The sequence below is a fragment of the Acanthochromis polyacanthus genome, chromosome 15, assembly GCF_021347895.1.
Source record: "Acanthochromis polyacanthus isolate Apoly-LR-REF ecotype Palm Island chromosome 15, KAUST_Apoly_ChrSc, whole genome shotgun sequence".
In the NCBI taxonomy this organism is placed as follows: Eukaryota; Metazoa; Chordata; class Actinopteri; family Pomacentridae; genus Acanthochromis; species Acanthochromis polyacanthus.
The window spans coordinates 17,755,772-17,783,752 of NC_067127.1; the positions used below are offsets into that span (position 1 = coordinate 17,755,772).

Consider the following 27,981-nt stretch of genomic DNA (forward strand, 5'->3'; position numbering starts at 1 on the left):
TGTAGGTCTTAAAAGAGAGAAAACAGGGATGACTTCAAATAGCTGGAGGTCAATAGTAACATAATATGAGAATTTGAAAGGAAACAGAGTATCAGAGTAACTCAGTCTTCCTGATTGAATTAGTGCTTAAAACATGTTTCTGGCGAAATTTACAGCATGCTTTCTTGAATTTCAGACTTATTTCCATCTTATTTTCTACCATTAGCCAATTGGTTTAAAAAATCTAATGTTGAAATTAGGTTTCTGTCTCAAAATAAAGTCTTATGTATCTTGTAAGACAAAAAAGAATCTGCCTGTACTGGATTATGATGAAGTCAAATACATACACGCCTCCTCCCAATGCTAACTTACATATTGGATACAGTTCACTAGGTTTATTACAGACCTTAACATTCTACTTGCCAAGCTGGATGATCTTCCTTATCCACCAGTAGGCTCAATCATTGACACGTTCCTCTTTATAAAGCTAGTCCTGGTCTGATTCTTTCATATATGCGGATCTATATCAGCCCAAAAGGTATGAGAAACTGCTGCCTTCACTCCCAGGATTTATTCCTCCTCTCTGTTCCCACAGCTCGTATTGAATTGGCGATGAGGGCATTTTATTCCGCTGCACTCTTTGCTTGGAATCAGTTGCAACATTGCCTGAATCTTAAAGAGTTGATCTCACTAAAACAAATTCAAAGCAACTTTACATGACTGGGAGGCTGACACATTCAGATTCACATGTTATGACTGACGCACACCAGCTCTATATATGTTGGTGATTTTATGAGGCTGTAATACACTCTCAACCTTGATGTAAACCCTATTAAAATGGTTTCATACTGTAATCTGTGAACTTGAGCCTTTGCCAGGTTGAAAAAACAGATTGTCCAAAACAGTAAGGATGAAATTATACCCACAATGTTGTGACGGCAGGAATTCCAGTAGACAGTCTACAGTAGCATGCTGTGTGACATGTCTACATCATTTGACTAAATGGAGCTCCTCAGGCAAACAGCGCTGACACATCCACATCATCGGGCCCCGTCATCTTCGGCCCCATCAGGAAACCTGCGAGCCACAGCTAATAAACTCATGCTCTGACCATGGGGCTACAGCTCATGTCTTGTTGACTGGTTGTTGATGTCGCCCCCTCCTCCTCTTCCAGACGACCGTTCCCTGCCGGGGACAGGGTGACCTTTAACGGGAAGGACTGCCTGTGTCAGTACTGTGTCGAGCCCATGTCTCCAGGACCAAAGGACATCCTGGGTTCCAGCAGTAAGTAGCCATTGTCTAACAAACCAACACATCTCATGCACAAGGAGGAATTCACTTTTCACACAAGATGCTATTTTAGCTTCCACTCAGGACTGCTAAGTTTGGGATAGAACTGAAATTATTTCTAGGTATTTAAAAGTTTTAGAAAACACAAAGTGTTACATATTTAGCTTGTTGCTATGAGTTATGCATGACATTTATTGTAGCCGTTGACCAGTCATTTTAGACTTACTGTGCAACTAAACATTATTCAAACCCATAGAAGCAAAAATCTGTGAAAAATTAATTTATGCAAGTTTATTAAATTAATACACATTTATGCAAATGATAAATCTACAATTGTTCCATTTTGTGAAACAGTACAGCTAATAAAATGTTGTGGCTTTGACAGTTCATTCTGTATTAATGGTGTGTAATCAAGTAATTGTTTACCAAATACGATTTGCTCTCTTGCTGAGAGCTAGCTGAGAAGATTGACATCATAACAATATTTGTTATGAAGCTACAGCAAGCAACTGGCTAGCTTAGCTTAGCAAAGACATATACTACCATTCAAGTTTGTGGTCACTTAGAAATGTCTGTATTTTCAATGAAGATAATATTATTGAATCAGAAATGCAGTCTACACATTGTTAATGTGGTAAATGACAATTCCTGCTGGAAACGGCTGATTTTTAATGGAATATCTCCATAGGGGTACAGAGGAACATTTCCAGCAACCATCACTCCTGTGTTCTAATGCTACATTGTGTTAGCTAATGGTGTTGAAAGGCTAATTGATGATTAGAAAACCCTTGTGCAATTATGTTAGCACATGAATAAAAGTGTGAATTTTTGTGGAAAACATGAAATTTTTCACATTTCCACGGGTGACCCCAAACTTTTGAACGGTAGTGTATCATTTTGTTTCTACCAGTGGTAAAAGGAATATTCAGAACATTTACTTAAGTAGAAATACCCTATTACAAGTATGGAAACACGAAATAAGTAAAATTGTGTATTACCAGCAAATATAAATACAGTATTGACGTAAAAGTACTGATTTGGTGTTTTTGTCTAATATATTATTATATGTGATATTATTAGATTATTAATAGTGATATATGGTTTCAGCAGCATGTTACTGTTGTAGCTGCTGCATGTTTAAACTACTTTATATAATTTTTTATAAACATAACAGCAGATAATGTGAAAGGTTGTGGGATGATTAATGTCGACAAAAGAAGAAAAAACAACGTTCTGATACATGAATCTATTTTCATGTTTTTATTATCAGCTCTTTGATTCTAGGTGAGATGCTGGATCATTTGAATATTCATTGGGAGAAATTTATGGAGAAAAATCACTATTTGGTGGAGCTGTCACCAGCTCGTAGAAATCTAAAGCGTGAGCCCGACTACATGCTGTTTTTGTAAGATGTCAGAAGCAACAATGTTTGGAAACCACCTGATTAATCTTTAATAATGTGTTGTATTTTAAAAGCTTGTTATTTTATTCACTGTGTAAAATCTTCATCTTAAAAGTAACTAAAGCTGCTGAATAAATGTAGGGCAGTAGAGAGTATTGTCAGTTGTCAGTGAAAGTACCTCAGAATTGTACTTCATTACTTTCTAGCACTGCTTTTCACACCTCTAGATTTTAAAATTTGACCTGCAATGACTAGTCAGTGAATCATTTAGTTGTCAGCTATTCAATTCATCACCAACCATTTTGATAGTGAACTATTCCGTTTTAGTAATTAAAAAAACTGTTTAAATTCTCTGACTACAGCTTTTTAAATGTAAATATTTTTTCTGGTTTGTTTATTCCTATATGATAGTAAACTGAATACCTTCGGGTTGAGGACGAAGTTTTGGGCTTTAGGAAACACTGATTGGCACATTTCTTCAAACAACAAATCAGTTCTTTGAGAAAGTAATATACAGATTAATTCACAATGGAAATGAAAAGTAAGTGCAGCTCTGAACAAGATGGAAATTGTTAACTAGTGAGCAGTGGAGGTACTGATGGGCTCAAACTGGTAACTTTAAGCAGAGCCTGTTTCCTCCAGCAGGCTATAGCTTCATATTGAACAAACATAGATGAAAGTGGAATCGATCGTCTCATCAAACTGTCCATTTGAGTGAAAATGAACAGCGGAAGAAGACGAATGTTGAGGGCTTGAAGCTGTTTAGCTGGTTCTTTTCACACAGTTCAGGAGCTCCCCTACAGCACAGTGATGCCTGAATGATGAAGCAGGGAGATCCTCCGCTTGTCATTTCTCTGAAAGCACAGCCTCCTGTTCAACCAGCCTCATGTTCAACCAGCCTCGTTCCTTTGTGAATAACACTAAGACAGGCCCTGCTAAATAATGCATGGCCATGCATTTCCTCTCTTCGAACCCCTCCTCTTCCAGCCCCTCTTATCCTCCCTGTTTCTCTCCCCCTTGCTTCCTCTTCCTTGTCGTCCTCTCTCTCCCTCTCTCATCCCCCACTGGTGTCTCTGTTGGCATTTGAAGAGCTTTTAGACAAGGTCACCTATAAATAAGGGATTCTGATTCTACTCACGTCATCATGGCAACCTTGTTATGCCTTACGTAGTTATCATCCCCTGTGGTTGCAGCGGGCGCTGTGTTGCCTGCACCCTCTATTCATTAAAGACGAGATGACAAGAAGATTCAGAAACCAACCTCTTGCACTTTTAGAGCCTCGGGATCCTACTTGGATATGGATGGAGCTTTTAGAGTCATGGCAAGATGATTGAAAGAGGCAGCTGTCAGAAGAGTGCTGGTTACCCTCTATCACCACCTAGTGTTTTGGGCCAGAAGTGACAAGATATCTCACTATACATGCAAAAATTTGTCTCTTTATCTCACACAATGACACTGGAGTGTCAGTGCTGCATTTTGACTGGAAACAACCCTTTAATCCACCATTATTCTGTCTCCACATTTTCCTTGCACTGTTCTTGTAGTTTTCATATAAGAACACTTTTTTGTGCCTTGAAATCATGCTCATTTTGCTTTCACAGACTGTGCCGGATGTGGCCGAGACATTAAGAACGGACAGGCTCTTCTTGCCTTGGACAGACAGTGGCACCTGGGCTGCTTCAAGTGTAAGGCCTGCAGCAAAGTGCTGACCGGGGAGTACATCAGCAAGTAAGCAGCTCATATCTGCTGTAATTACAGTCAGGCAGGCCGGTGTGAAGTTCACACACTGTAAAATCTGTCACTGTGGAGTCTACAGTGTTTGAATGTGTCCTCTCTCTTCACAGGGATGGCGCCCCCTACTGTGAGAAGGACTACCAGATCCATTTTGGAGTTCAGTGTGAGGCGTGTCATCAGTTCATCACAGGGAAGGTGCTAGAGGTAAGACACATATCACATTCTGCAATCACCTACTGCTGATTGGCTCCCTGTGTGGCCAGCTCGCTGATGTGGAATTTATAATGTGCCTCTGCAGGCAGAATATTAAACAGTCTTGCACTTGAGTTTCATGTGAACCTGCATGAGGTAAGTTTCAATTGAAAGTTAATGCATTTTTTAGTTTGAAGTATTTTACATAGAAACAAAGAAGCATAGTTAAGAAACTTTCTTTGCTGCTTGATTGTAACATCTGCATCTGCAGGATGTTGCACAGAGCCGAATTGTGAAATGTACTTCGATAATCTGTGGCGTAATCTCCTCAGCAAAAGCCAAATAGACTCTTGACATGACTGTATTCAACTAGCAGATTAATTCTTAGCAGATTTTCAGGTCTGTCCAACTCTGCCTAAATACACATTGGAGCTCACAAAAGCTGCAACTTATGTAAATATTACATAAAAAAACCTCATGTGGTCTGACATTTAGGAAGTGATCGTTATTCATTAATACTGTATGTCGTGCTGCTGTTATGAAACTGCGTTTAAGCGTTATTAAACGAGAGTTTATGTAAAACGCTACCAACGCTCCTGTCCTTGATGCTCTCTGCTCACTGTTCTGCCTGTTCTGCAGGCGGAGATCCAATCAGACACTGAGTTATGTGTCATTTAATGGTATGAAAATGTCAACTGCTAGCCAGCCAACTAGGCTTACAGTAATCCAGTGCTAAGGCAGGCCTTTATTACAATAGGAAAAGGCTGCTGCGTCTCATCCCGGAGTCGCTGCCAATGGATCAGTGGGGCCAAAGCCGTACCAGCCTGTCTGATAGTCTAATCACTGACCCAAGACCCAGGTCAAACACTGTGCAGCCATCAGTGGTTTGCATACTTGGTGATACTCTGGGAGTGCTCTGTGCATTGCTTGTTAATGTGGGAGCAATTAATGCAGCTCTTAGAGATGGAAATGGCACACTACCCGTGCACTATAGCATAAGTGCCTTCATTATACCTGAGAGAGAGATTGGGTTTGGGAGAGTATTAGGCCGGACTACTCTGAAGTGTCTATAGTCGTTCTGTGACAACTTTTCAATACAGTGAAATGCAAATATTTCTCGGTGGATTCATATCTTTGAGTGGCCACTTGCCGGTTGAAATGTTACTGAGGGTTGTTACACAGCAGGTAAAATATAATTTGTATATTTTATCACCCGTGGTCAAAGCTGCAGAGGCTTTATAATGGAGCGCTCTGCATGCAAAGAGCCACATCAGTGTAGACGGAAACTCAGGTGCTCCAGCCAACAGAACGTTTTATTGCATTACATTATGCAGGTTATCACAAAACGGAACACCCGGATATTTGATATCTTGAAGACAGGTTGACTGTCATGGTGGTCATATTCATTAAAAGCGATCTTACCATTTTTGTATAGCAAGATGTACGACTGGAATACATTAGATGATTTCTCACTTCCAAATTTTGCCACGCATCCTCACTTAACCTCATGAACTAATGAGCAAGATCCTCTACAGTCTTTTAAAGTGAACATATTTCCCCACTGTTGGTTAATGACTTCAGTACAGCGGATCTGATGAAACTATCCCTTGCACTAACAGGATGGCAGAGGAAAGAAATGCAGCTCAGAGCAGGTGGAGCTTCATTTCCTGGACGTCACAGCTCGGTGTCTGTTGCTTCATTGATCTTCATTTTGCTGCGATGTCAGGTTTGTTTTGTGCTCTGTGTTTTCCAGGCAGGAGATAAGCACTACCACCCCAGCTGTGCGAGATGCAGCAGGTGCAATCAGATGTTCACAGAAGGAGAAGAGATGTATCTGCAAGGTGAGCAGACTTGCTGCTGCTGTCTCATGGAAATTGTGTTCTTTTTTTTGCTCTTTGAGTTATTTTTTAACTGAAACTGAAGGACTGCATGTGACTCTTTGGGCTGAGTAAAGCTTAGGGGTGTGAAAACCTTCAAAAACCCACTGATGTTGGGTTTAAAATAGGGTGTTATGTAACTACTTCAGTGAGCCTGTGATTATGAATAGGGAGGTGACAAATTAAAGAAAATTCTTAATACATCTGCTATGAAACGTGTGCTGCACTGAACTGAAAGTTTTTTCCACCTGGTTGTGTTGCAATGAAAATGAAGTGAAGATATAAGCCAGGTGTCTTAATAGGGTGATAGGCCACAGAGAAACCCAAAAAACAACTTTAATGCTCCTTCTAGATTAATACAGTTCCTCCATTTGGTGCTGATGGTTTTGAAGAAAGCTGTGCAACACTTGACTCCAAAATTTCTAAAATGTAAGTGTTCACATAGGTTGCAATTAGCTGATTGTTTCAGAGCATGGGTATGGGACCTCTAGGGGTGTTGGGATGTTGGTGGTGGATTTTTTGTTTCTTGTGGGTTGTGCAGTGGGGCCTACATGCATCAGGCTTGTTCAGGTGTATCGTAGTAATGCTTGAGTGCACTGGCATCAATGGGAGTTTGGAGGCCCGGCCAATGCCTTGGATTCTTTGTCGTGTTCCTTGAGTCATTCCTGAGCGGTTTTTGGTCTGTGACAACATTTGTGTAAGCGGTACATGTCAAAATGACATCCATATGAAGAGCACTGTAACCAGATAATCAGTGTGATTCACTTTACCCTTCAGTGGTTTTAATGTTTAGTGTGATTGTTGTTTTTAGGTTTTTTAATTATTTAAATTCAGCCTATTGTTCGTCACCCCAAGGTTAACTGAAAATACATTTAATTTTAGATAATGACCTTTACTGGGCACCTGCTCAACAATGTGAAACCTTTCTCCAGAGCCACAGGCAATTAAGAAGGAGTTCACAGACTTGATACAGTTACAATATCAAGAAGTGATTAAAAATTATCATTGTAAATATGATGAATGGTAAAATTAAGGAAAAAGTGAATTTATCTGTATGAATATCGCTGCTTAAACTCCTCTGACCCAGTGGGGCATGGACACAGGACCTCTGGGGATTTCCTGTGGGTGGTGGCAGTGAATTCTGCGGGTCCTATGGGTTGCAGGGTGGGACCTACCTAGATCAGGCTTATCCTGGCACATCTCACAGACGCTCAGTAAGATTTAGATCTGGGAAGTGTGAAAGCAGGGTGAACATCTTAGCTCTGTTGTGATCCCTGGGTAACTTCTGAGCAGTTTCTGCAGTGTGTTGGGGTGCATTGTCCTGCTGAGGGTGTCAACTGACATCAAGGTTGCCATGGGGAGTGGGGGGTTGCTTGATCTGCAGTGTTACATGTCAAACATCCACATGAATGTGAGGACTCAAGATTTCCTAGCATGACATTGCATTACAACAAGATGATCAATGTTATGCACTTCACCTGTCAATGGTTATAATGTTGTGGCTGATTCATCGGTGTATATATATTTATGTATGTATGTATATATATGTATATCATATATAGAAAAGCTGCTGTTCTAAATATGTTCTCTGTCTGTCTTGCTGTATAGGATCAACAGTGTGGCATCCCGGCTGCAAGAATACCACTAGAACAGAGGAGAGACACAGGGAGCGGGTAGGAATTTGGCCATCACTGACTCCTTTGTCCTTGAATTTGTCTCGACTGAATGCACCTTTCTGTTGAGGACAATAATTTACAGAAAAAGATAAAAAATTGGAATATTTAACTAACAAGGGATTCAACATGAGCTTTTATCGCTCCCTTGGACTGTTAAACCTTAACTTACTGTGGTCTAAATAATTTGCCCGTTGAAGCAGTGTTGGGTGTGTGTGTCTTTGCATGTGTGTGTGTGTGTGAATATAAATATATGTTCATGTGCGTATTTACATGTGTACATGTTCACCTTGATGTATGTGTGAACTGTGAGTCGGGCAGGCGAGGCACTACCCCTGTGTGATGTCCTGTGAACCCCCCTCTCCCTTCCTCCACAGCTATTGCCTCCGTCCCTCTTATTCCTCCAAAAAACAGAAAGGCAGGTACTGTATTCGCTATTGGCTATGAGATGGCATCATCCTGTGTTCCACCATGTACATAGGACAGATGCACTGTATGCTGCCATCTTCTGGAGACAGCCTGCAGTGCCCTCTCTGTGTGTCATACAGAGCCATCCAGTCCTGTCTTTTAACACCCTAAACTACGCTCATATCAGATGTGCATGAGACAAAGATGCACACACATTTAAAGGAGCAAACAAGATGACTAATTTGTCTTTTCTAAAAAAAAAAAAGAAAATGAAATCCCCATTTACCCATTAGATGAAAAAGCTCATTTATGTAATTAAGCCACATTCAGACCTGCTGCTGCCATTCAGACTGTTTCATTTCCCATAAACAGGCATGAGGTTCTTAAGAACATTCAATCACAGCGCCAAAGCACTCATTCACTTTGCAAATTTGCAAATGAATGACCTAATCATGAGATGACATGTTAGTATTTCAGAGTACTTCATGTAATTCATGAAACGTAAATACAAGGGTTGCAGCTCCCTCTCATCGCTCATACAGTATAAAGGACAAACGGTGTAATGTCGGGGGTGTTGTGGGTAATAATCCTAGGTGACATGCAGATGGCAGTGGGCTGTGGATCATGGCAAGCTGACTGCCTCACAGATACCGTTGGAACTAACAGCTGCTTGTGTGTTTTCCTCTCACAGCCTACGAGGTCGTCGTCCGAGAGTATTTGTTCCAGACCTGGTTCAAGCATACCTGGCTCACCGGGTCACACGATCTATGTAAGAAATGTCACCAAGTATAGATGCTCTGTATAGACTGTGTTAAGACTCTTCTCTCTGTAATAAGAAATGACCTTCCCTTTTTATCCCTTTTGTTGTCTTCATTTACAGACACCCAAAAAAAATATTGTTTCTATGTCCAAAATCCAAATATTCAGCAAAAACATTCCCCAAATTTCTGAAAATTTGCAAAACCTTCAGGAACAAAATTCCAATAATTCCTTAAAAGTTTCCCTTAAAAAATTTTTTTTTTTTAAATCTCCCAAATTTGGCAAGAAATTCTTGTAAATATTTTCAAAAAATGAGTAAAAGTCTTCCAAAAAAATCCTAAAAATATCTGAAGCAATTCGATTATATGTGTGAAAACTTCTAATATTTTCTCAAGAACATTCCCAAAAAACCCAACCAAAATCTGGCGAAATTTGCTGAATTTTGATTGATTTTTTTTGTGAATGTTCTTAAGAAACATTTTTATCATTGCTTTTTTTCCACCAAAAAAATGTTCAAAGATTTCCCAAAAATGTTGAAAATGTGGACACCAGAAATTTCACTGCGAAAAAAGATTTTTTCCACATTTTCAAACTTTAAAACGGGTCAATTTTGACCCGCAGGACGACACGAAGGTTAATTGCTACCCTTTATAACAATTACACCAGTTATAGTGATAGTAATCTCCCTTTACTCTGGTGTGTGTGTGTGTGTGTGTGTGTGTGTGTGTGTGTGTTTGTGTGCATGTTTTGTCTCTATTTGTCTCCCTAGGCAAAAGTAGACAATGAGATCCTTGATTACAGAGACCTAGCTGCAATTCCAAAAGTCAAAGCCATTTATGACATTGAGCGCCCCGATCTTATTACCTATGAACCCATGTACTCCACCTCCCTGGATGAGAGAGAGGAGAGACGAGAGAGTGTGGGAGAGGTAAATGCATAGACCGCATGCTTCTTTTCCTGCATGCACACTTTCTTTGTACACATTAAGAATAAAATTGTACTCAAACTATCCTCTTTTCCTCTGGAAGAGCTTTTCCTCATGTGGGGAAAAAAAGGAAAGAGGGATAAATGGATACAAAAACTGCTTACTTGCTTTGTGATATATTTAACAGTATAGTAAAAGATTTTCGCAGCACTGAACTTGTGTGTTCCTCACAGCTCCACACTGCCAGGAGGGAACGTTCCCCTTTGCCTGATGACAAGGTAAGATACGCCAACGTGTGTGCTGATGCTGATAAATGGCCCTAAATCACAAAGTAAAGAGAGTAGGCCATGTTTCTCTGTAGAAACAGTTCGGGAAGATAAGCAGACAGGCTATTTTAGCAGCGACACAAAATCATATCTCTTAAAGGTCCCACGGGCTGAGTATCCATTTTTATTGGGTTTTGTGGTTACAAACTTGGAGGTGTGGAATAAAAGTTGTTGGGGTACGAAGCCATTTATTTCTGGCATTCCTCTACCAGTTAGGCTGGGTGTTACCTAACAGATAGTCGGCCATCTTACAGAGTGTGTGTTCTTCCTGAAGGGGGCAGGAACAGCAGCAGCTCATTGTTTTGTGTGAAAGCAAAACAGCTCATTTAGAGCAGCCCTCCTAAAACCAGCAATTGTACTGTTACAGTGAAGTTAACCATCTTTGCAATATTTTGAGCTGAAAAACTGAAACATTTGGAACATATGAGACTTAGTTGCTAAAAAACTAGACACAATATCGACCATTTTAAAGCCTGTTAACACTACAGTATGATACTCTGATATTTACATTGTATCTGTCTAGATTATTTGTCTTGCTTTTGAAAATGTTCCTAGAACAATAAATTTACAATTCAGACTTATTTAATTCTTTCTAGTCCTCAAGAAACATGTCGCCAACCCCACCCAGTGAGGTGAGCAATATTTTCAGATTTATTCACCACTGTGTAACAATTCTTATTCAGTGCAGTGTATTCTCATTTATCCTAGCTGTTTGTGCATTGACCTGTGTGTATGTGTGTGTGTGTATTTCAGGGCTCTTACGACAGGAGGGAACGCATCCTTCAAAGATCCACCAGTCAGGGCTCCATAGGATCACCAGTTTATAATCGCCATGGTTACACTCCCACCTTGTCACGGTCACCACAGCATTTTCACAGGCCAGGTGGGTGCTTAAAGTGACCAATCTGTGTGTATGTATCTGCACATGTGTGTTTTTTATAAGGTGTGACAGCTGTGACGACACTGTGAAAGAGTTTACTGACCCTCCACCTAAAGACTCCCCTCCTCTGATTGAATTACCACCTTAATGGGAAGCTCAACCAAAATTGGCTTTAGGTTAATATGTTTAATTCTTGCATATTTTCTTTGTGTACTTTTTGCAGAAGCTCAACCTTAAAGTCAATTGTGTGTCTCAAACAACACAATGTCCCCTCAGTTTACTATTTTTCCATTATTAAAAATTTAATTTTAAAATTTAAGAGCCAAGTCATGCTTTCATCATCTGTGCGCGCAGGTCGGCAATCAGGACAGCAGATACACACTTGGGTTTAGTCGTACCAGAGCCACAGTCAGTCACAGAAAGACACAGTTACTTACAGATCACGCTGGAGCTCTGTGTCAGTGAATATTCCTAGGGTGTGTTGAGCAGAGTGGTCGGACAAAACACAAGATATCTGGAGAATTTTCTCACTGTCTGGGTGTTGTCAATTGAAAACATATTCAAATGCAAGCACCCCTTAAGTCCAGCAGTGACTACCTCAGTTAGAACTCCGCTAATAATGAAATAGAAAGCCGTGGATGGTCAAGAATCTCCTCATGCAGTCTCTCATTATAGTCAAGATTTGCTTTAAATGCAGTCGGCACAACTCTAGTGTGAACCCTTGCAGAATTGGATAGCTGATGAAATTTATGTCGTGTGTACCCGTGCGACTACAGACATGGAAAGCATGAACTGGCCTTAATACTCCTCCTTGTTTCTTACGGTCCATCTTGAATACTTCTTGCCTCTTACTTTGGGTGTCTTTAATTTCTTCTTTTGAACATTTTACTCTTGTATATCTTCCTTTTCTTTTGCCCCTCACCTTCTCACCTTCTATCTCCTCCCCATATCGCCCACCTCTGCTGCCTGGTCCTGGGGTTTGTCCCCCCTGTCCCACTCCCTCCCTGCCCGCAGAGGCTCTGACAGGCATGCAGAAGCTCTGCTCCTCCCTGTGCAGTAACAGTGTGGGCTCCAGAAATAGTGACTCCCGCCCCACCTCCCCTTTCAGACACCACTTCCTCCCCCATAGCCAAGGTAAGGGCCCCACTCCACTCATATGTGCTGCCCCTCCTTCAAAGCAACACATCATCTCCATCATCACCTGGATGCCACCTCGCGTCAATGCCCCATTCTCTCATTTTGGATCCATCGACATTTCTCTGCCAGCCTGAATGGTCAAACCTATGTCTTGGCCAAGCCGCTGCTTCCTCACTAACATGCACTTCATTTATGCATTTTTCGCATGCACTTGGTAGATATTAGTAATCCAAATCCAATATCCAAACTAACAGTTCCCTGGATCTTGGATGATGGATAACTTTTTCACATTGTCAGAATGAGTCTCCAGAGTCGAGTAAACTGCAAGGCTGAGATAAAAAGAAAAAGTTTTCTCATATAAATTTTCCTTTGCATGCTGAGGGGTATTAACTTCTTAACTGTGAGCTCATATTACACAACACCCCAACTTCATGACTCATCTCCTGAGCATTTAGTCTCAGTTTGAAACTCTGGTAGTTTGATCCGCTTCTCTTCAGCCCCATCGACTGCATTTATCAAAACCAACCAGAACGTGTCCCATTCGCTCAGACTGACTTCAGCTGGTGCCGTTGGTCCCTGTGTGTTGCACCGTTCAGACTGTGGTTCCCCGTTAGTATCCCTGCTTATGTTCTGTTCTTGGTTCTTCTTACTGGAGGCACTGACCCGCCAAGTGGCCGGAGCTCCCCCCTCCCGCTCAGGCCCGACAGCCGGCCGGTCACCCCGCCTCTCTCTCAGACCCCTAAACATTTCCACCTCCCAGGTAGGAGCTGGAGCGCACCCTGTCACTGCTCGTCCTTTCTTTCTTTCTTTCTTTCTTTCTTTCTTTCTTTCTTTCTTGCTTTCTTGCTTTCTTTCTTTTTCTTTCTTTCTTTCTTTCTTCCTTCCTTCCTTCCTTCCTTTCTTTCTTTCTTTCTTTCTTTCTTTCTTTCTTTCTTTCTTTCTTTCTATCATTATACTCCATTTGGGATCAGCTTTTGCTTTTTCCCCTCGTCTTTCACAACTATACAGATGTATCAAAGGAAAAATATTAAACCCTTATGAGCCAATTTTCAGTTTAATTTGTATAAACATGCAATGTGTACTCTGTAAAAAAGATGTGTTTCTGTATTTCATCGTTTTCAGATCAGGGGAGCAACATCTACAGAAAACCACCCATCTACAAACAACACGGTACCTTTCCTCTTATAGCATAGTCTGTTTAGCTGTAATCAGAGAAGGTGAAAAATGTCTGATTATTAATTTTGGGTAATATTGTAGACCAGTGTTTTCCAACCAGGGGTGTTAAAATCCCAAGAGTTCTACTGCATTTGTGATTTAGTGGGCGGAAAAACTGTGGCGTTGCTTTAATTTGAAAAATATACATATATACACACACACACACACACACACACACATATATATATATATATATATATATATATATATATATATATATATATATATATATACTGTCAAAGGTTTGGGGTCACTTAGAAATGTCTTTATTTATGAAAGAAAGGCAGTTTTTTTTCAGTGAAGATAACATGAAATTAATCAGAAATTCAGTCTAGACACTGTTAATGTCGTAAATTTAATTGGAATTTGTGACATTAGTTACTTTTATACACACTGATTAGCCACAACATTAAAACCACTGACAGGTGAAGTCAGTGACATTGATCATCTTGCCACAAAGCAATGCTCTGCTGGGAAATATTGGGGTACTGCCATTGATATGGATGCTACTTTGGCACCAGCACTCCCTAACTTTAGAGGCCTCCCTCCACTCCACAAAATCGTCCCAAGAAGGACTCGAAGAACACAACGAAGATCCCAAGGCGTTGATTCGACCTCCAAACTCCCCAGATCCCAATCCAATCAAGGACTGAACAGGTCCGATCCACAGACGTCTGATCCCTCTATCCACAGGACCCAGAAGATCTGCTACCAAATATTGGTGTCAGACACCACCGTTTTGGTGGAAGAAGAGAGACCTACAGATGGTATTAATGTTGTGGGTGAATAGGTGTATTCTATAGTATATTTACATTTGGAAAATATTTGCACTGACCAAAAAAGGTGGGAACCACTATTCTAGGTAGCCATGATATTGAACTCAGCTCTGAAAAATCTCCTGTTAATCAGCTGAAACTGTGTATTCATCTAACCATAGTCACCCCCAGCGTCAGTGTACCAGCACTGTTTGAAGTCTGTCTCCAATCCTTTTCTGTCTGACCTGTAGCTTGTTTCACACTGCACTCTGTCCATCTTAACAAGTCACAGTAGTAATACTAGAGTTGGCCTTTTCTCAAAGCGAGGCTGTGGAACATTTGCCAGGTTTTGGCAATTACAGGATAATGACCGTACATTTTCCAAGAGTCATTTGTGCTAAAGGCAGCCAGATGACAAATAAGAGGAATGGGGAGACTAGCAAGTGAACTCAACCGTTAGATGAAGAATGTGATACTTGATTTCTTTAAAAAAAAAAAATACAAAAAAAATAGCATAATCTGGCTTTAAAATGGAAATTTAGTTGCTTGCAACACACACAAGCAGCTTTCGAGACTTCTCATCAGTAACAGTATTCCTCAGTTGCTTTGGTACATTTTTCAGATCAGAACTGAGATTGTTCAAACTACTTTATCAACTAGTCCGTTGCTTACATCATAGAAGCATTTTCTCATTCTTTTGACCAAATTGCAAATGCTGCAGGACATTCATACAGATTATTTTGTGCAATTGTCTTCTATTTTCTACAGTATCAGTTGTTTAGGTCATGTATCATACTGGTTCTCTACTGAATAGTTGTCCCCACTGAAACAACTTGATTTTTGGGGGAGGTATTTTTTACGGCATAAGCAAGTACATGCAGTGTAGTTGGTAGTTGAACCAGGTGTCAGAATCGGTCAGGCATAATTTCTGTACATTTCCATTAGACTTTCTTCTGTATTCAGACACAAAACTCTCATTGTGATACACAAAAGAAAATGAGTTTCACAGAACTGCATAGCACAAAGGAAGAAAATACAAAAGCTGAAGTGTAAACATAGGAAAAACATTGCTTCTGCAGAACTATACATGCGGCTTTACACAGATTCTCATCCACAACACGACAGATGTCTTCCCTCGCAGCGCAGCACAGAAAGAATCTATTGAAATGTATTATCCAGCCTTTACAGGCATCTGCTGTGATGTATTATTTCCTTTGTACACTGCAGTGCTCTAACACAGTCTTGTCATTTTCTTTGTGTGTCACAACGCCATGGTCTGCCAACAAACTACAGTACAAACGGTAAATGTGTACATCTGAGTCCTTTCCAATCTCTTACGGTCAGTCTCCTACATACAGTAATGTATAACTTGTACTGCTGAAATTGATATATGCCGTGCAGAAAAAGTGGAGCCTTGTGAATAATTGTCATTTATTATTCAAAGTGTACATAGGTGCAGTTTACATACTTAGAGGCTTTTGTAAATGGTTGTATTTATATAGTGCTTTTATCCAAAGCACTTTACATGATGATATGTCACATTTACCCATTCACACACACATGGCGGGAGCTGCCATGCAAGGTGCTAACCACGACCCATCAAGAGCAATTAGGGGTTCGGTGTCTTGCTCAGGGACACCTCGACATGAGCACAACGGGCCAAGGATCGAACTGGCAACCTTCCAGTTACAAGACGGCCACTCTACCCACTGAGCCATGCCGCCCCTTTTGCTGGCAATCAATTCTGCATTTCTGTTCATTTAAACTGTTTAGAGAAATGCACTCAGTAGTTTGCAAATGTTCTGGAAGGTTTGAGAAATGCACCAAGACAACTATACGAATAGGTATAGAAAATATGTAATCTTCTTTGTGCAAGATGTTACCAAAATTATTTTTAAAAACAGTTGGACAGAAGCACTTCTTTGCCTCTCATCTCAAAAGAAGACGTTTGAGGCTCTATCTATTAAACAGTGACTTGTTAGGAGAGACATGTTTGCATTGTAAACAGTATATGCTGCATATACTGTAAATATAAACCAAGATGATCCAGGATTAAATGATCGCCGAGCCTGACGATCACATGCTGCTAGGATGTTTACCTGTGAGACTGTGACCCGGACACTGATAGATCAGTTCCCATGGTGACCAACCTAGATACAGCTGCCATAGCACGTCAAAGCAAGTCTGCTGATGACATCATCAGATCCGCCACCTTCCCCGCTGCCCATGCTCCCTCTCCGGACGACAGCTCTCGGAGTGAGGGCGACCGTTGGCCCTACTCTCTCGCTGTATTAGGTACAGTAGGCTCCTGACGGGCATGCTTGCACTGCTACCTTGTAGTGGTAAAAATACTCACCTCACCACAACCTAACTCCTCCTGTTTCCTCCTCCTAGCTGCCCCCAAAAGCTTAACTGCATCCCCTGCTTCACTCTGGGCTCACGCTGTTATTCGGGCATCACAGTATTTGCCTTTTAAGTTTTTGCTTGCACAAAGCGGAAGCATTGTTTGGTGTCTGTTGCTGCCATCCTATGCTCTGCTTGAGATAGCATCAGTTTCACCATTTTACGTTCTCTTACTGCACATGATGCGTGCTTTAGCTATAGGACCACAAATGACTTGGACAGAGATAACTGAGACTGACTTCAAACTTTTGTCTGTCTGTCTTACATTGTGCCGTTTCTGTGTATTCGACATCCACTAGAAATGTCGGCATGAGTGATGAAGTGGAAACATCTGCCATGTCAGGGTAGCCAAATATTCCAATAAGCCCCTCTGTTTGTCTGTCTCGTCAACTCTGTCTCACATTTGTGTTCAACTGTCCACTCATACTGTGTGTATTTGTCACTGCTCTACAGCCAAACGAAGCAACCATATCTATTCTGTCTTTCTCTACATTTTGAGATGTGGATGAAACATTTCATCCAGTTTGTACTATTCAAGTACATGTGAAGCATGGTATCCTCTGCGGATCTCTCTTATGTATGTGTGTGTTTTGCGTAACTTTTTTGGCTTGTGTGTGGCACCCGTAGGTTCAGAAGGAAGGAGACGGTCTAGAGAAGAGGAGGAGGAAGAGGCCTTGAAAAGAAAGCAGCTGCAGGAGGAACATCTCAGTAAGGTGAGTTGGATAACATTTATCATCCACTCACTGTGGCTGCAACTATCAGTACGCGCAGATGCAGTAAATGTATTATTCAAGTCTTGCCATTACAGCAAGTTACTGTAATGTTTGTGCCCTGGATTAATATTTAAGTGTGGGTGAATTGTTTGTCTGTGTGTGCCTGTAGATTCAGTCTGGTTTGGGGAAACTGATTCTGAAGGAGGAGATGGAAAAAGAGCAGATCAGGGAGCGTCACGCACGCAGCCTCTCTGCTCAGCGCTACGATCCTAAACAGACCAACTGTGACGCAGGTACAGAGCAGCTTCATCAGCTAACACACTATACAGCTGTCAGCAGTGTACTTTAACACGGGGTCTCTGTTCTGTGCTGTGTGCTACATAACACTTGTAAGTCTTTGAATTAGTTTTACTGTGACATGCACCCAGATCTGTGACATTTTAAATCTGAAAGGAGATATCATTTTGGGGATATTTATTTTTCAGATCCCACCTCTCCAACCAAAACTAACTCTCTGCCTGGCTATGGGAGGAATGGGCTGCATCGGGTGAGAGGTCACTTGAAATGTATAATTAATGAGGAGAAACAGACAGATTCTGTGCATGTTTTATATGTACTAAGTGAAATTGAACTATTGTTCTAAATTAACAAAATGCCCATATGTTAATGCTGATTTGCTGTCGTCTGTGTTCCTGCAGCCTCAGTCAACCGATTTCACTCAGTACAACAGCTACGGTGACATGTGTGGAGGGGGCAGAGGTGAGAGCTGCGACCAAAAACATCACCAATCAAGCAAATCTCTTGTCAGTTTCACCAGAGCTACTCAGCATCAGTATTCAGAGATGGCTTGCTACATGTACATAAATGGACATGCATTTGGAAAATTTTTTGCATAATGATTCACATGATGTGTCATCAGGGACAGCAGTGTTGTAGATAGTAGCCTGGCAGGGAACTCGACAGCAAAACCATTAACTGTGAGTCTCATTTTCTGTCCCATTTTGTCCTGCAGAGTTTCAGGTATGTCTCTCATCTGCTTTTCCACATGGCATGCTTCCTTCATCTTGCATCATGTATTTGCTTGCTTGTGGGTTGCAAGAGACACCTTGCCCTGAATGCACACTGCCCACTCCTGCTACGTGCTTGCATCACTATTGGTTTAGTGTCAACAACAGGGCATGTAGTGCAGTGATTTCAAATGCCTCGGATATGAGAAGCAAACACGCACTGCCCAGTAGCTGAACCAGTGTACTATAAATGCAATGTATAATCATTGCCTCATGTCTTGTTCTGTGTGTTGTTTATCAGTGTTATGACTCGAGCTAAATGTCACATTTAAATTTAGCATTGTACAAAAGAAAAAAAGACTGCAGAGACATTTAGAAAACATGTGAACGACTGCCCATCTTGTAATTCAGATACTGAAGCAGTATCCAAAGCTACTCGCTCCATCCAGTGAAAACTGTGCCCACTGTCATTAGTGGACATATTCATGCCATTAACCGTGTAGTCCCCTTCCACTATATTACATTTGTGTATGTTCTATTCTTTAGCACATTAAGGATGGCCGTGCAGCACTTGCAAGGATGGACAGGGGAGTATCTATGCCTAATATGTTGGAACCAAAAGCAAGTATCTTCTTCTTTTTGTACTGATGACAACATTGTAATCTACACTGCAATATGTTACAAAATCTACATATTGTTCACTCCTTTAAATGCATTTCAATTTGTTAAATGAGGATACGTTTCACTACAAAACATAGCAATAGAGAGACCAGCTCAAACTCTTAATGTGGCGTGGGGACATCGTTGGAAGAAATAGCGAAAAAACATTTTTACTGGAAGCGAAAAATTCACGTCAGATGGGTTCCTGATTCAGCATGTTGCTTTAGGAGCTGCCCAGTCACTCTAGCGCTTAGCATGCTGGCTTCTCCATGCTCATCTGCACATAGCTTTGAGTTAAAGTGGCTGGATACTGTATGCAGCATACAGTGGAGAATCCAACGCCCAGATTGTCATCCACACAACTCATATCACTATATACTGCGTAGTATATAAGGGAGTATACACATGGATATGAGTTGGTCAGAGGCTTCGAAGATCTTCTAGTTGCTTATTATTGAGCATTTCGGTTATAGTTAGCCACTTTCTTCTTGTATGGAAGGCACTAGTATTTAGAAGCATAGAAGCACCTCAGTTTCCAGGACAATCGCTCCCATGTGGATTTACTTGGCCCACATTACGGATGTTAGTTCTATTTTTAGTTTGCATTAAATTACTCTAAAAATACAGCTGGTTACATAACTGTTTTCATGGTTTTTTTTCCCTTACCTAATCTGTTGCACGTTTCAACACCTAAAGGAAAAAATCCGAAAACCCACCATAGCACCCGCATTTCCCCAACAACCTAAAATACAACCCAGTCAGCCTCCTGTCACATACCTGTTATCCCACCCAGTGTTCCCGTTGTCTCAGTCAGACGTACCAAAATATCCAAATTTGATAGTACTGTTCAATAAAAAAACTGGTTTGCAAGTTTTTGAAGCACTTAACTGGAGCTCGCAGGTTGAACCTGTTCACTGATGAATGTCTCCTTCTGAAGGTGTATCCCTATGAAATGCTCATGATAACCAGTAGAGGGAGAGCTAAACTGCCCAGGGATGTGGACAGAACCAGACTGGAGGTATCAGTTTTCCATCTGACCTTCAATTAATGCAATTAATACTGCATTTCTCTACTTTGTGTAAATGACATGTTACACAAATACAGCTGTAGCAAGGAATGTGCAGTATCCATTGCTTCTTGTCATTTTTGCTGTGACCCTTTTTTATGGCTTCGGTGCTAACCAAGACCAACCAACCCCCTCCCACCCTCCCCTCCTTTGTTTTCTCCACCTTTGTTCTCAATTCTAGCGCCACTTAGCACCTGAAACGTTCTTTGACATCTTTGGAATGGAGATCCAGGAGTTTGACAGGCTTCCCCTGTGGAAACGCAACGACATGAAAAAGAAGGCCAAGCTCTTCTAGCACTCAGAGCAGCATGCATATTCTGTACATTCATTCAGATAGCACACGACAACTGTAATCTAGATGTAGGTTTTTGGTTCATTTCCTTTCTTCTTCTGTTTTTTTTCCTGGTTTTGTTTTATCCTGACATAATCAAGGAAGCCATGAAATGGACTCTGCTCTGACGCTTCCTGAGACTATGAACTGAAAGATTTGTCCAGTTAGACTTGCACAGAATGGGAATCTCTTCCATGTTCAAAAATGACAAAGAATGAATGATAAATAGGGTCATGTTATTTGGTTTGACTGCGCTCGTTTTACTTCTTGCTTTGCTTTGAGTGGAACTGCTTTCCTTTCTTTCTTGCTTGTTTCTTCCTACTATTTGTTGCTGTTGATTCCTGTGGAACTTTGTAAGTACAGTAGAACCTCATGGCGCCATTATGAAATGTCCATGCTTGTAGCTTGAACATGTGTCAGCTTTCCTTCGCTTGGGCTGAAACTGTTTTGGTCCAAAGTTTGCAAGAATTGGCTCAGTGAGTCTTTGAATAAAAAAAATAAATAAAAATAAACATCATTGGGAAGGCAGTCAGCTGACCCACCAACTGTTTTACATTGAAATATACATGGAAATTAATCATCCAAGCACCTACATATCACCACTGTCCTGCCCTTGGCTACTGCACACACAGAGCAATCATCTGACCCTGACAAAAAAAAATGTCTCTCTTCTCAGGCTCTCATAAACATGGCCAAACACTCTCCCTTTACATGTATTGGAAGTACAAATCTTAATATATTTTAATGCCGTATCCAACGTAAAGTAACAGACAAATATCTAAAACCCCTAATGTAAGAAGCAACTGTATTTGAAAGTACTGTTTTATAAATGAAAACCCACACTGCCATTTGTTGTATTGAAATCTAAGCCAATAAAGCTTTAAATCACCATGAACCATAATGATCCTCTGCTATACCAAAGGTACCCACCGCCTCTTTTCTGTTTATTGTTTTATTTCTTTGCATTTCACCAATAAACACAACATTTTGTTGATGTAACGCAAGGTGAGAAGTAATCTGAGGACTGGCTGGCTATCATAGGACCAATCAGGTGATGGAGTTCACTGACCTTCTACACAGACATGGATGAGTTTTGGTCTCTGTCAGGACACATCTTTTAACATGATCATTAACTGTTGCTGTTTGTTTAACTACAGTTTTTAAAAGCATATGTAGTTGCAGCTTTATATTGTGTCTTAGAAGATTTGAAACACATTGCATATATAGCAGATCATTTTCCAAAGCATACCATGTTGTGAGGAAGAGAAGCTGTTTGAGACTTGACAGCTGCTAGTCGGCAAGTTTTTTTAATTCAAAAATCTTTTCCAGCTGTAATTCTCTGGGTTTGTATTTCAATCAGCAAAGCTTTTTTCACCTTTGCAATAGTACACCAAACACCTTTAAAGAGACTCTGATGTGCAAAATCAGTGGAGGCATATAAATATCAAATATCAGAACTTCTTCTCTGAACATTGCAACACTGTCAAGAAGGCTTTTCAGATCGTGCAAGGTTTTTAACAAAAAAAAAAGTAAATGAAGTGGTATTTTTACACGACACAGCAGCTCCACTCCAGAGAGATGTTTCACCATGCTGACTGTATCTTCAACAACATGCTGTTAACCAGCTCCTCTGTATGCTATTTTTGAACCATGCTGAATTTAATTTATTGACCAAGTATGTTTTATTTTCTTCTCATTCTGTCCTGTTGTCATCTCTCAGCTCTGTGTAAGCACAGCTTGTATTTGACTTGTCGCCAAATTTGTGTCGTGTGACTGCTGGTCATAGCTCAGTTAATCATGACCTTGCATTTGCACTAAGGAGCACAATTTTCCCCCTACAATCTGGTGCAAATGGTTTATTTTTGGTAAATTTTTAAATGAGACATGTAGAACAAAGGATTTTTTGATGAAATATCACACTTTGTTTAACTTAGATTTAGGTTTTTTTTCCCCTAACAAATCCATGCAATGGCTATTGGAGAGCTCAGAATCTGTAATACACAATATTACTCTCTGGGATGCAGTGTGATAGAGGGACAAAGTTACATAAAATTAAAATAAATAACTAGAAGTTTTGCCAAACTTGGACCGCCCGGCGACCAAGATGACCCCTGTGATCTTGAAAATGAGGTCACGGTCACCAAATGCGAACTTGACCTGTGTCTTATTATGGTACAGCTGTGTACCAAATATGGTGAGGCTACATCAATATTTTATGGAGTTATCGTGCGGAAACCAAATTGTTACAGACAAACACGCAAGCAAGCAAGCAAGACTATGCAGGTGAAAACAATACCTTCCGGCAAACGCAGTCTTGCCGGGCGGTAAAAAACAAATTAAAAACTGAAGCTGCCCAACAAATTTGTGCAGTGCAGTGCAGTGCTTACAGTGCAGAGTTGCATTCCACCATTGGTGAGCTCGTACAAGTTGCAAACTGGACCGTGACTGACTTCCAAGTTGAGACTGTCCTCCTTGAAAAAACGATCACATAGGTCGTCTGTACACGCCCTTATTACCACCGAGTGTTACGTTTTGAAGTTAAGCGACCTCTAGCGGTTGAGTAAATATCGACACTCTGGTGTCTCAGCTGAAACGTCACCATGAACAAACTTTGACCTAACACTAACCCTAACCCTAATCCTAACCATAACCATAACCCTAAACCCGTATAACGAAAGTGAGGGAAAAGCCGTTTCGTGAATTAAATCCCGTAATGCCTTCCTGTCTCCCGTAGGGACGCTAACATAAATACGCTCTCATGGATCGTATTCAGGGGCACGTACATACGACCTGTGTGGTCGTATGAGTTTGAGGGCTTGTTGTCCAAGTCAAACCACAACCAAAGTTGGCTGGACAGTCATGCGTTAGACTCACATTTCAACAGATGAGCCACAACAGCCTCCTTTTGTTGGACTCTGTACCTTTATCACTGTGCACAGTAAAGGTCCATGCAAAGTTATAATAAGCAAAGCAGATTTTTAGGTGGAGAGACACTTCAATAACGTAGAAAACTATGGTGTGCTTCAGAAAATGGACTGCAATAGTATAAAGCATGATACAGATTGTATGAGCAAATGTTATAAATAATGAAATGCAGAATTGACCATACTGACTCTGTAATGTGAGCTCAACTATTCAAACAGTGTCACCATTAGTTATGCATTACTTAGAGTGCATGCTTATTGGAGCTGCAGTGTGGCCTCATTCAGTCACAGGGCAAATTACTGTGGGACAAATGTGAAGAACTGTAGACATAAGAGAGGCACATTTGTCCCAATTCTTCTTCTGAAAAAGGCAGCATTGATAAACACTCGCACATGAATGCAATGTGTTGCTCAAGGGTTCAATGAGGAGACATGCCATTGTTTTTTCTGTTGTAAGTGAATGATTATATGAAATTTAGACTTGTAGACAAATGGTAAATAGACAGCTCAGCTAATTGCTATTGGGTCATCTGTGTCATTTTAAATTGTAGTAAAAAGGACTTGAGTTGTGGTTAAGGTGAATACCAGCAGTGAGTCCCCAGTGACCAGAAACCAATTCGGAAGAAGACTGATGATACCGAAAGCCCCATCCACCAAGATTATCGGACTAATTTCTCGGGTTTGTTACTTCTGAGGCCTAAATCTGTCATGAACATGCTTCAGTTTCCAGGTGAAACAGCTCAGCCATGGTGTTGTCTGCTTATTTTGCTCACGATATTTGTTCTAGCATATGAAAAACACCATATGGCCATGTTAACAAGGGAGAAACATGATTTTCCCCAGAGGGGCCTTCTCATTACTTTGGTAAAGTACTGCTGAAACTGATGGGAATGTCTTTAGTTTTTCATCTATTTGTTCATAAAACAAAATACAAGACAAATTCAAATTTTGCCTTTAACGATCCTGGCCAGTCAAACCATTTGCTGCATGTCACTCTGCCACTTCTGCCTCCCATATTTGCTGTGCCTCTATACTGTCCATATCAATAAAGGCAAAGCGTTACATGACAACTCATATATAATACGCTTCTAATGACAGATGTGAACATAACACATTTTAGAAACTCAAGACATCCACCTATTTGAGCCATCACACTATTGCCATCCAGATTTTCTTTTCTTTTGGCTGCAGGTTCTGGGGCAGTGTTTCATTGGTCAGCAATTTGCACCACTTGTTTCTACTTGTTAAAGTAGGTTTTGTCCCTGCACTATGTAAGAGTCTGTAAAAGAGCTTCAAATAAATCCACAGCGGACCCTAAATTATATATTCTTTAACTAATAAAAACATGTACAAACACATTCTTTATTTACATATAAAAAACAAAAAACATGTACATTTTATACTACCGATACAGTTTAAAGTGACAATAGTGCAAAATCACTGAATTGCTTCAAAATCACTGTGAACATTTTCCGGTTGGTCAGGACTACTTGGGTGTATGTGATTGAATAGGGGATTGTTGTGCTGATAAACGCATCAGTATGGTATAGAATGGATGGATTTTTTTCTGTAAAAGTGTTCTGGCAGGAAAAGCGTCTTTACCAGATGTAACTCCAGTTCTGAGAGTACATGTGTCGTGCTCCAACGGGCTTCACTATCAGTTGTGTTGGGACAGACTGTAGTCTGTTTTGCTTCATCCCTGAGTTGCAGACAACTGGATTTTCTCTTAAATGTGAATAGGAAAGGGTTCTACTCTTTGTTAAACAGAAATATACATAATCCTGAAAACTGAACTTCATTTTCCCTAATTTGATAAAGACAAGTACGCCATCAAGTCACTGTTCAAATGTAGGTGAAAAGGAATGTGAGAACTGATTTGCCAAGGTAGGTGCTATATAGAAAAGTAAATCATCTGCATACAGCAACCCTTCTTTCACAATGTCTCTTGTTTATGTATTGAAATGAAGGGCTAATGAATGAGTTCGGTAGAGAGTCATGTTGTTTTATATACAGACATACCTTTAATTAAAGGGTAAGTCTGTAAGGAAAGCTTAAAATCAGATGGTTGTTAGAGGAAGCACACTCCTGTCGGTAGATCTCTGCTTTGTTGCTGCCAGCAATAAGTCTCATATTGAGCTTCTGCTTCTGCACTTCACTGCAGATCATTTGGGGAGGTCCATCTTGCTACTGTTGAATTGAGCTGTACTGAAAAAGTGTGCAACCTTCTCTACAGGAGTCATTAGAAAAGCACCAAGAGTGTCTAAAGAAACAGAGGGAAGCAGTGAAATACAGGCTGAAGAAACTGGCAGCACGGCAGTCAGAAATCACAGTGAGTTTTCTTTAGATTAGTCATTGTAAAAATATCAACATACATTTTTTTAAAGTGATATTTGATCAGTTAACTTGATGACAAAAATACTGACGCTTTAATTATACTTACTGTCAGGCAGCATTACTAACTGCTAGATGTCTATGCCTGATTTAGAAAAAGTCCTCAGTGATAAGGGAGAATATCATAAGGAAATATCAGGAGATCCAGATTGTCTTGGATGAGGACCTCAGGATTACTCTGTCCCACCTGGAGATGGAGGAGCGGGCTGCTGTCTCTGCCTTGGATGGACTCATGGAGAGGAACTGTTCTCTGATCCAGGAGATAGAACAGGATTTGGCCAGACTCACCTTGGCATTGGAGCACACCGACACAGAGCCTGATACAATGGTAACAATGCTGATCTAATTCCACTTCTAATATATGGGTAGCTGAATGTAATGTGAAATGAAGCCTTTATTTATTTTTCATTCTTTTACTCTCCTCCAGTCATTCTTTTCATACCCTGAGCAGGAAGACATGGAGTCAGGGGACAGGTAAGAAATAAAATCATAATTAATAATGACAAACTTAGATATGACTCAGTGTAGCAACAAGTGATGTTTCCTTTTTTTCTATGGACTTCTTCCCTCAGAGTGATAGATCTGCTAAACACAACAGACCCGAGCAGTGTGACTCTGGATGAAGCTAAAGCTGAGCAGATCCTCAGCCTCACCAACAACATGCATCTGCTTATCTGCTCACAGACCCCCATAATCAAGAAACTCACCAAGAGCTGTCAGTTCACATGTTATTTCTATTGCGTCTCCAGTCACAACTTCACCTCTTTAACTTGTAAAATGTTCATATGTGTCTCCAGATTCCAGCGAGGTTTGCCTGGATCCAGAGACGGCACATCCAAAGCTGATCATCTCCCCTCAGGGTGACAGCGCCACCTACACAGACACCTGGCAGCAGCTCCCTGACCTCCCTGGACGCTTCGACACCACCCTTAATGTCATCAGTATGCATGGCTTCACCTTTGGTCGCCATTACTGGGAGATCGACGTGACTGGGAAGACTTACTGGGAGCTTGGTGTTACGTACCCCACCATTCCTCGCAAAGGCACAACTGAGGACTGCTGGCTGGGCCGAGGAGCTGAGTCCTGGTGCGTGGAGTTCTTTGACGGGGAGTATACAGCCTGGCATGGAGGAGTGCCACATCAGCTACCTTTCACAAAACGTTTCTGCCGGATTGGTGTGTTGTGTAGTTTCCCTGCGGGAATGGTGACATTTCTTGAGGCAGAAAAAATGACACCCCTGTTCTCCTTCTGTGTGGGAACCTTCTCAGACTGCCTCCACCTGGCCCTGTGTCCTGGTCATGACCACAATGGCAACAATGCAAAACCTATTGTAATTTGTAATCCATCATCTCCAACCTCTGATCTCTGATCTCTGATGAGTGGATCCACAGAAGAGCTTTTAGCAGTTCCTAGCTAAGGAACTTCTTTCTAACAAGGCACCAGTTGTAAAGAGTTGTAGTATGACTATTTAAGAAAAATAGAGTTTAATTTACAGCCATGCTGGCAGCTGTGTGAGGGTGGACAGACTGTGGTGCTTTTAGCATGTTTACATGCTGACAGTATGGATGCTGATGTTGAACAATGGCTACCAAAGCTACCAATCGTAGTTTAACATGCTAGCATATTTGGTAATTAAAGCTGTTCTCTGGTCATTGATTGATCCCCTAAAAACTAAAAGTTTTTTTCCGCATGAAACAATCCTTTCATGCCTGAAAATGACTAAGACGTATCTCTTCGCCGTTGCTTCCTTTTGAATGTGCAGATTTACATTTCTGTACTTGTCTCTACTCCCACACTTCCCACTTACGACAGCTCAAGCACACCAGCTCTCCTACGACTCTGCTCACACACTTTAAAACTACAACTACACAAAGGTAAGTTCTTATATGGGAGCAATTTACTGTAGCTGCACATTCTCCAGTCAGAGGGAGATT

At 40.9% G+C, this 27,981-nt stretch overlaps 2 protein-coding genes across 12 annotated transcripts in view; both read left to right on the plus strand.

Annotated features, from left to right (window-relative positions):
- ablim1a (actin binding LIM protein 1a) overlaps window positions 1-21,627 on the plus strand; it is a 48,001-nt gene extending 26,374 nt beyond the window's left edge. For 3 of the 11 annotated variants that reach the window (XM_051960334.1, XM_051960333.1, XM_051960332.1), the window contains exons 4-22: window positions 1,154-1,263; window positions 4,273-4,399; window positions 4,516-4,609; window positions 6,351-6,438; window positions 8,083-8,147; window positions 8,525-8,569; window positions 9,247-9,324; window positions 10,084-10,242; window positions 10,473-10,517; window positions 11,162-11,197; window positions 11,319-11,448; window positions 12,460-12,579; window positions 13,238-13,342; window positions 13,705-13,752; window positions 17,583-17,668; window positions 17,838-17,961; window positions 18,154-18,215; window positions 18,367-18,427; window positions 18,681-19,510. In XM_051960334.1, coding sequence (XP_051816294.1) covers window positions 1,154-1,263; window positions 4,273-4,399; window positions 4,516-4,609; window positions 6,351-6,438; window positions 8,083-8,147; window positions 8,525-8,569; window positions 9,247-9,324; window positions 10,084-10,242; window positions 10,473-10,517; window positions 11,162-11,197; window positions 11,319-11,448; window positions 12,460-12,579; window positions 13,238-13,342; window positions 13,705-13,752; window positions 17,583-17,668; window positions 17,838-17,961; window positions 18,154-18,215; window positions 18,367-18,427; window positions 18,681-18,910 — 1,813 coding nt within the window. In that variant the 3' untranslated portion in view covers window positions 18,911-19,510. Of the gene's footprint in view, window positions 1-1,153; window positions 1,264-4,272; window positions 4,400-4,515; window positions 4,610-6,350; window positions 6,439-8,082; window positions 8,148-8,524; window positions 8,570-9,246; window positions 9,325-10,083; window positions 10,243-10,472; window positions 10,518-11,161; window positions 11,198-11,318; window positions 11,449-12,459; window positions 12,580-13,237; window positions 13,343-13,704; window positions 13,753-16,706; window positions 16,848-17,582; window positions 17,669-17,837; window positions 17,962-18,153; window positions 18,216-18,366; window positions 18,428-18,680; window positions 19,511-20,272; window positions 20,354-20,582 lie in introns of those variants that run through there. The other 8 variants (XM_051960338.1, XM_051960341.1, XM_051960339.1 and 5 more) reach the window with 8 other exon arrangements.
- Window positions 21,628-21,740: 113 nt separating this feature from the next.
- LOC110963672 (zinc-binding protein A33-like) lies at window positions 21,741-27,699 on the plus strand. The gene is made up of 5 exons (XM_051960344.1): window positions 21,741-25,985; window positions 26,142-26,375; window positions 26,475-26,521; window positions 26,620-26,762; window positions 26,845-27,699. The coding sequence occupies exons 2-5, from the start codon at window positions 26,241-26,243 to the stop codon at window positions 27,414-27,416; spliced, it is 897 nt and encodes a 298-aa protein (XP_051816304.1). The 5' UTR covers window positions 21,741-25,985; window positions 26,142-26,240; the 3' UTR covers window positions 27,417-27,699.
- The last annotated feature ends 282 nt before the right edge of the window (window positions 27,700-27,981 follow it).

Coding starts and splice junctions, on each gene's coding strand:
- LOC110963672 (XM_051960344.1), top strand. CDS start 26,241: ATGGAGGAGCGGGCTGCTGTCTCTGCCTTGGATGGACTCATGGAGAGG. Junction 26,376..26,474: donor ACACAGAGCCTGATACAATG/GTAACAATGCTG, acceptor ACTCTCCTCCAG/TCATTCTTTTCATACCCTGA. Junction 26,763..26,844: donor CAAGAAACTCACCAAGAGCT/GTCAGTTCACAT, acceptor ATGTGTCTCCAG/ATTCCAGCGAGGTTTGCCTG.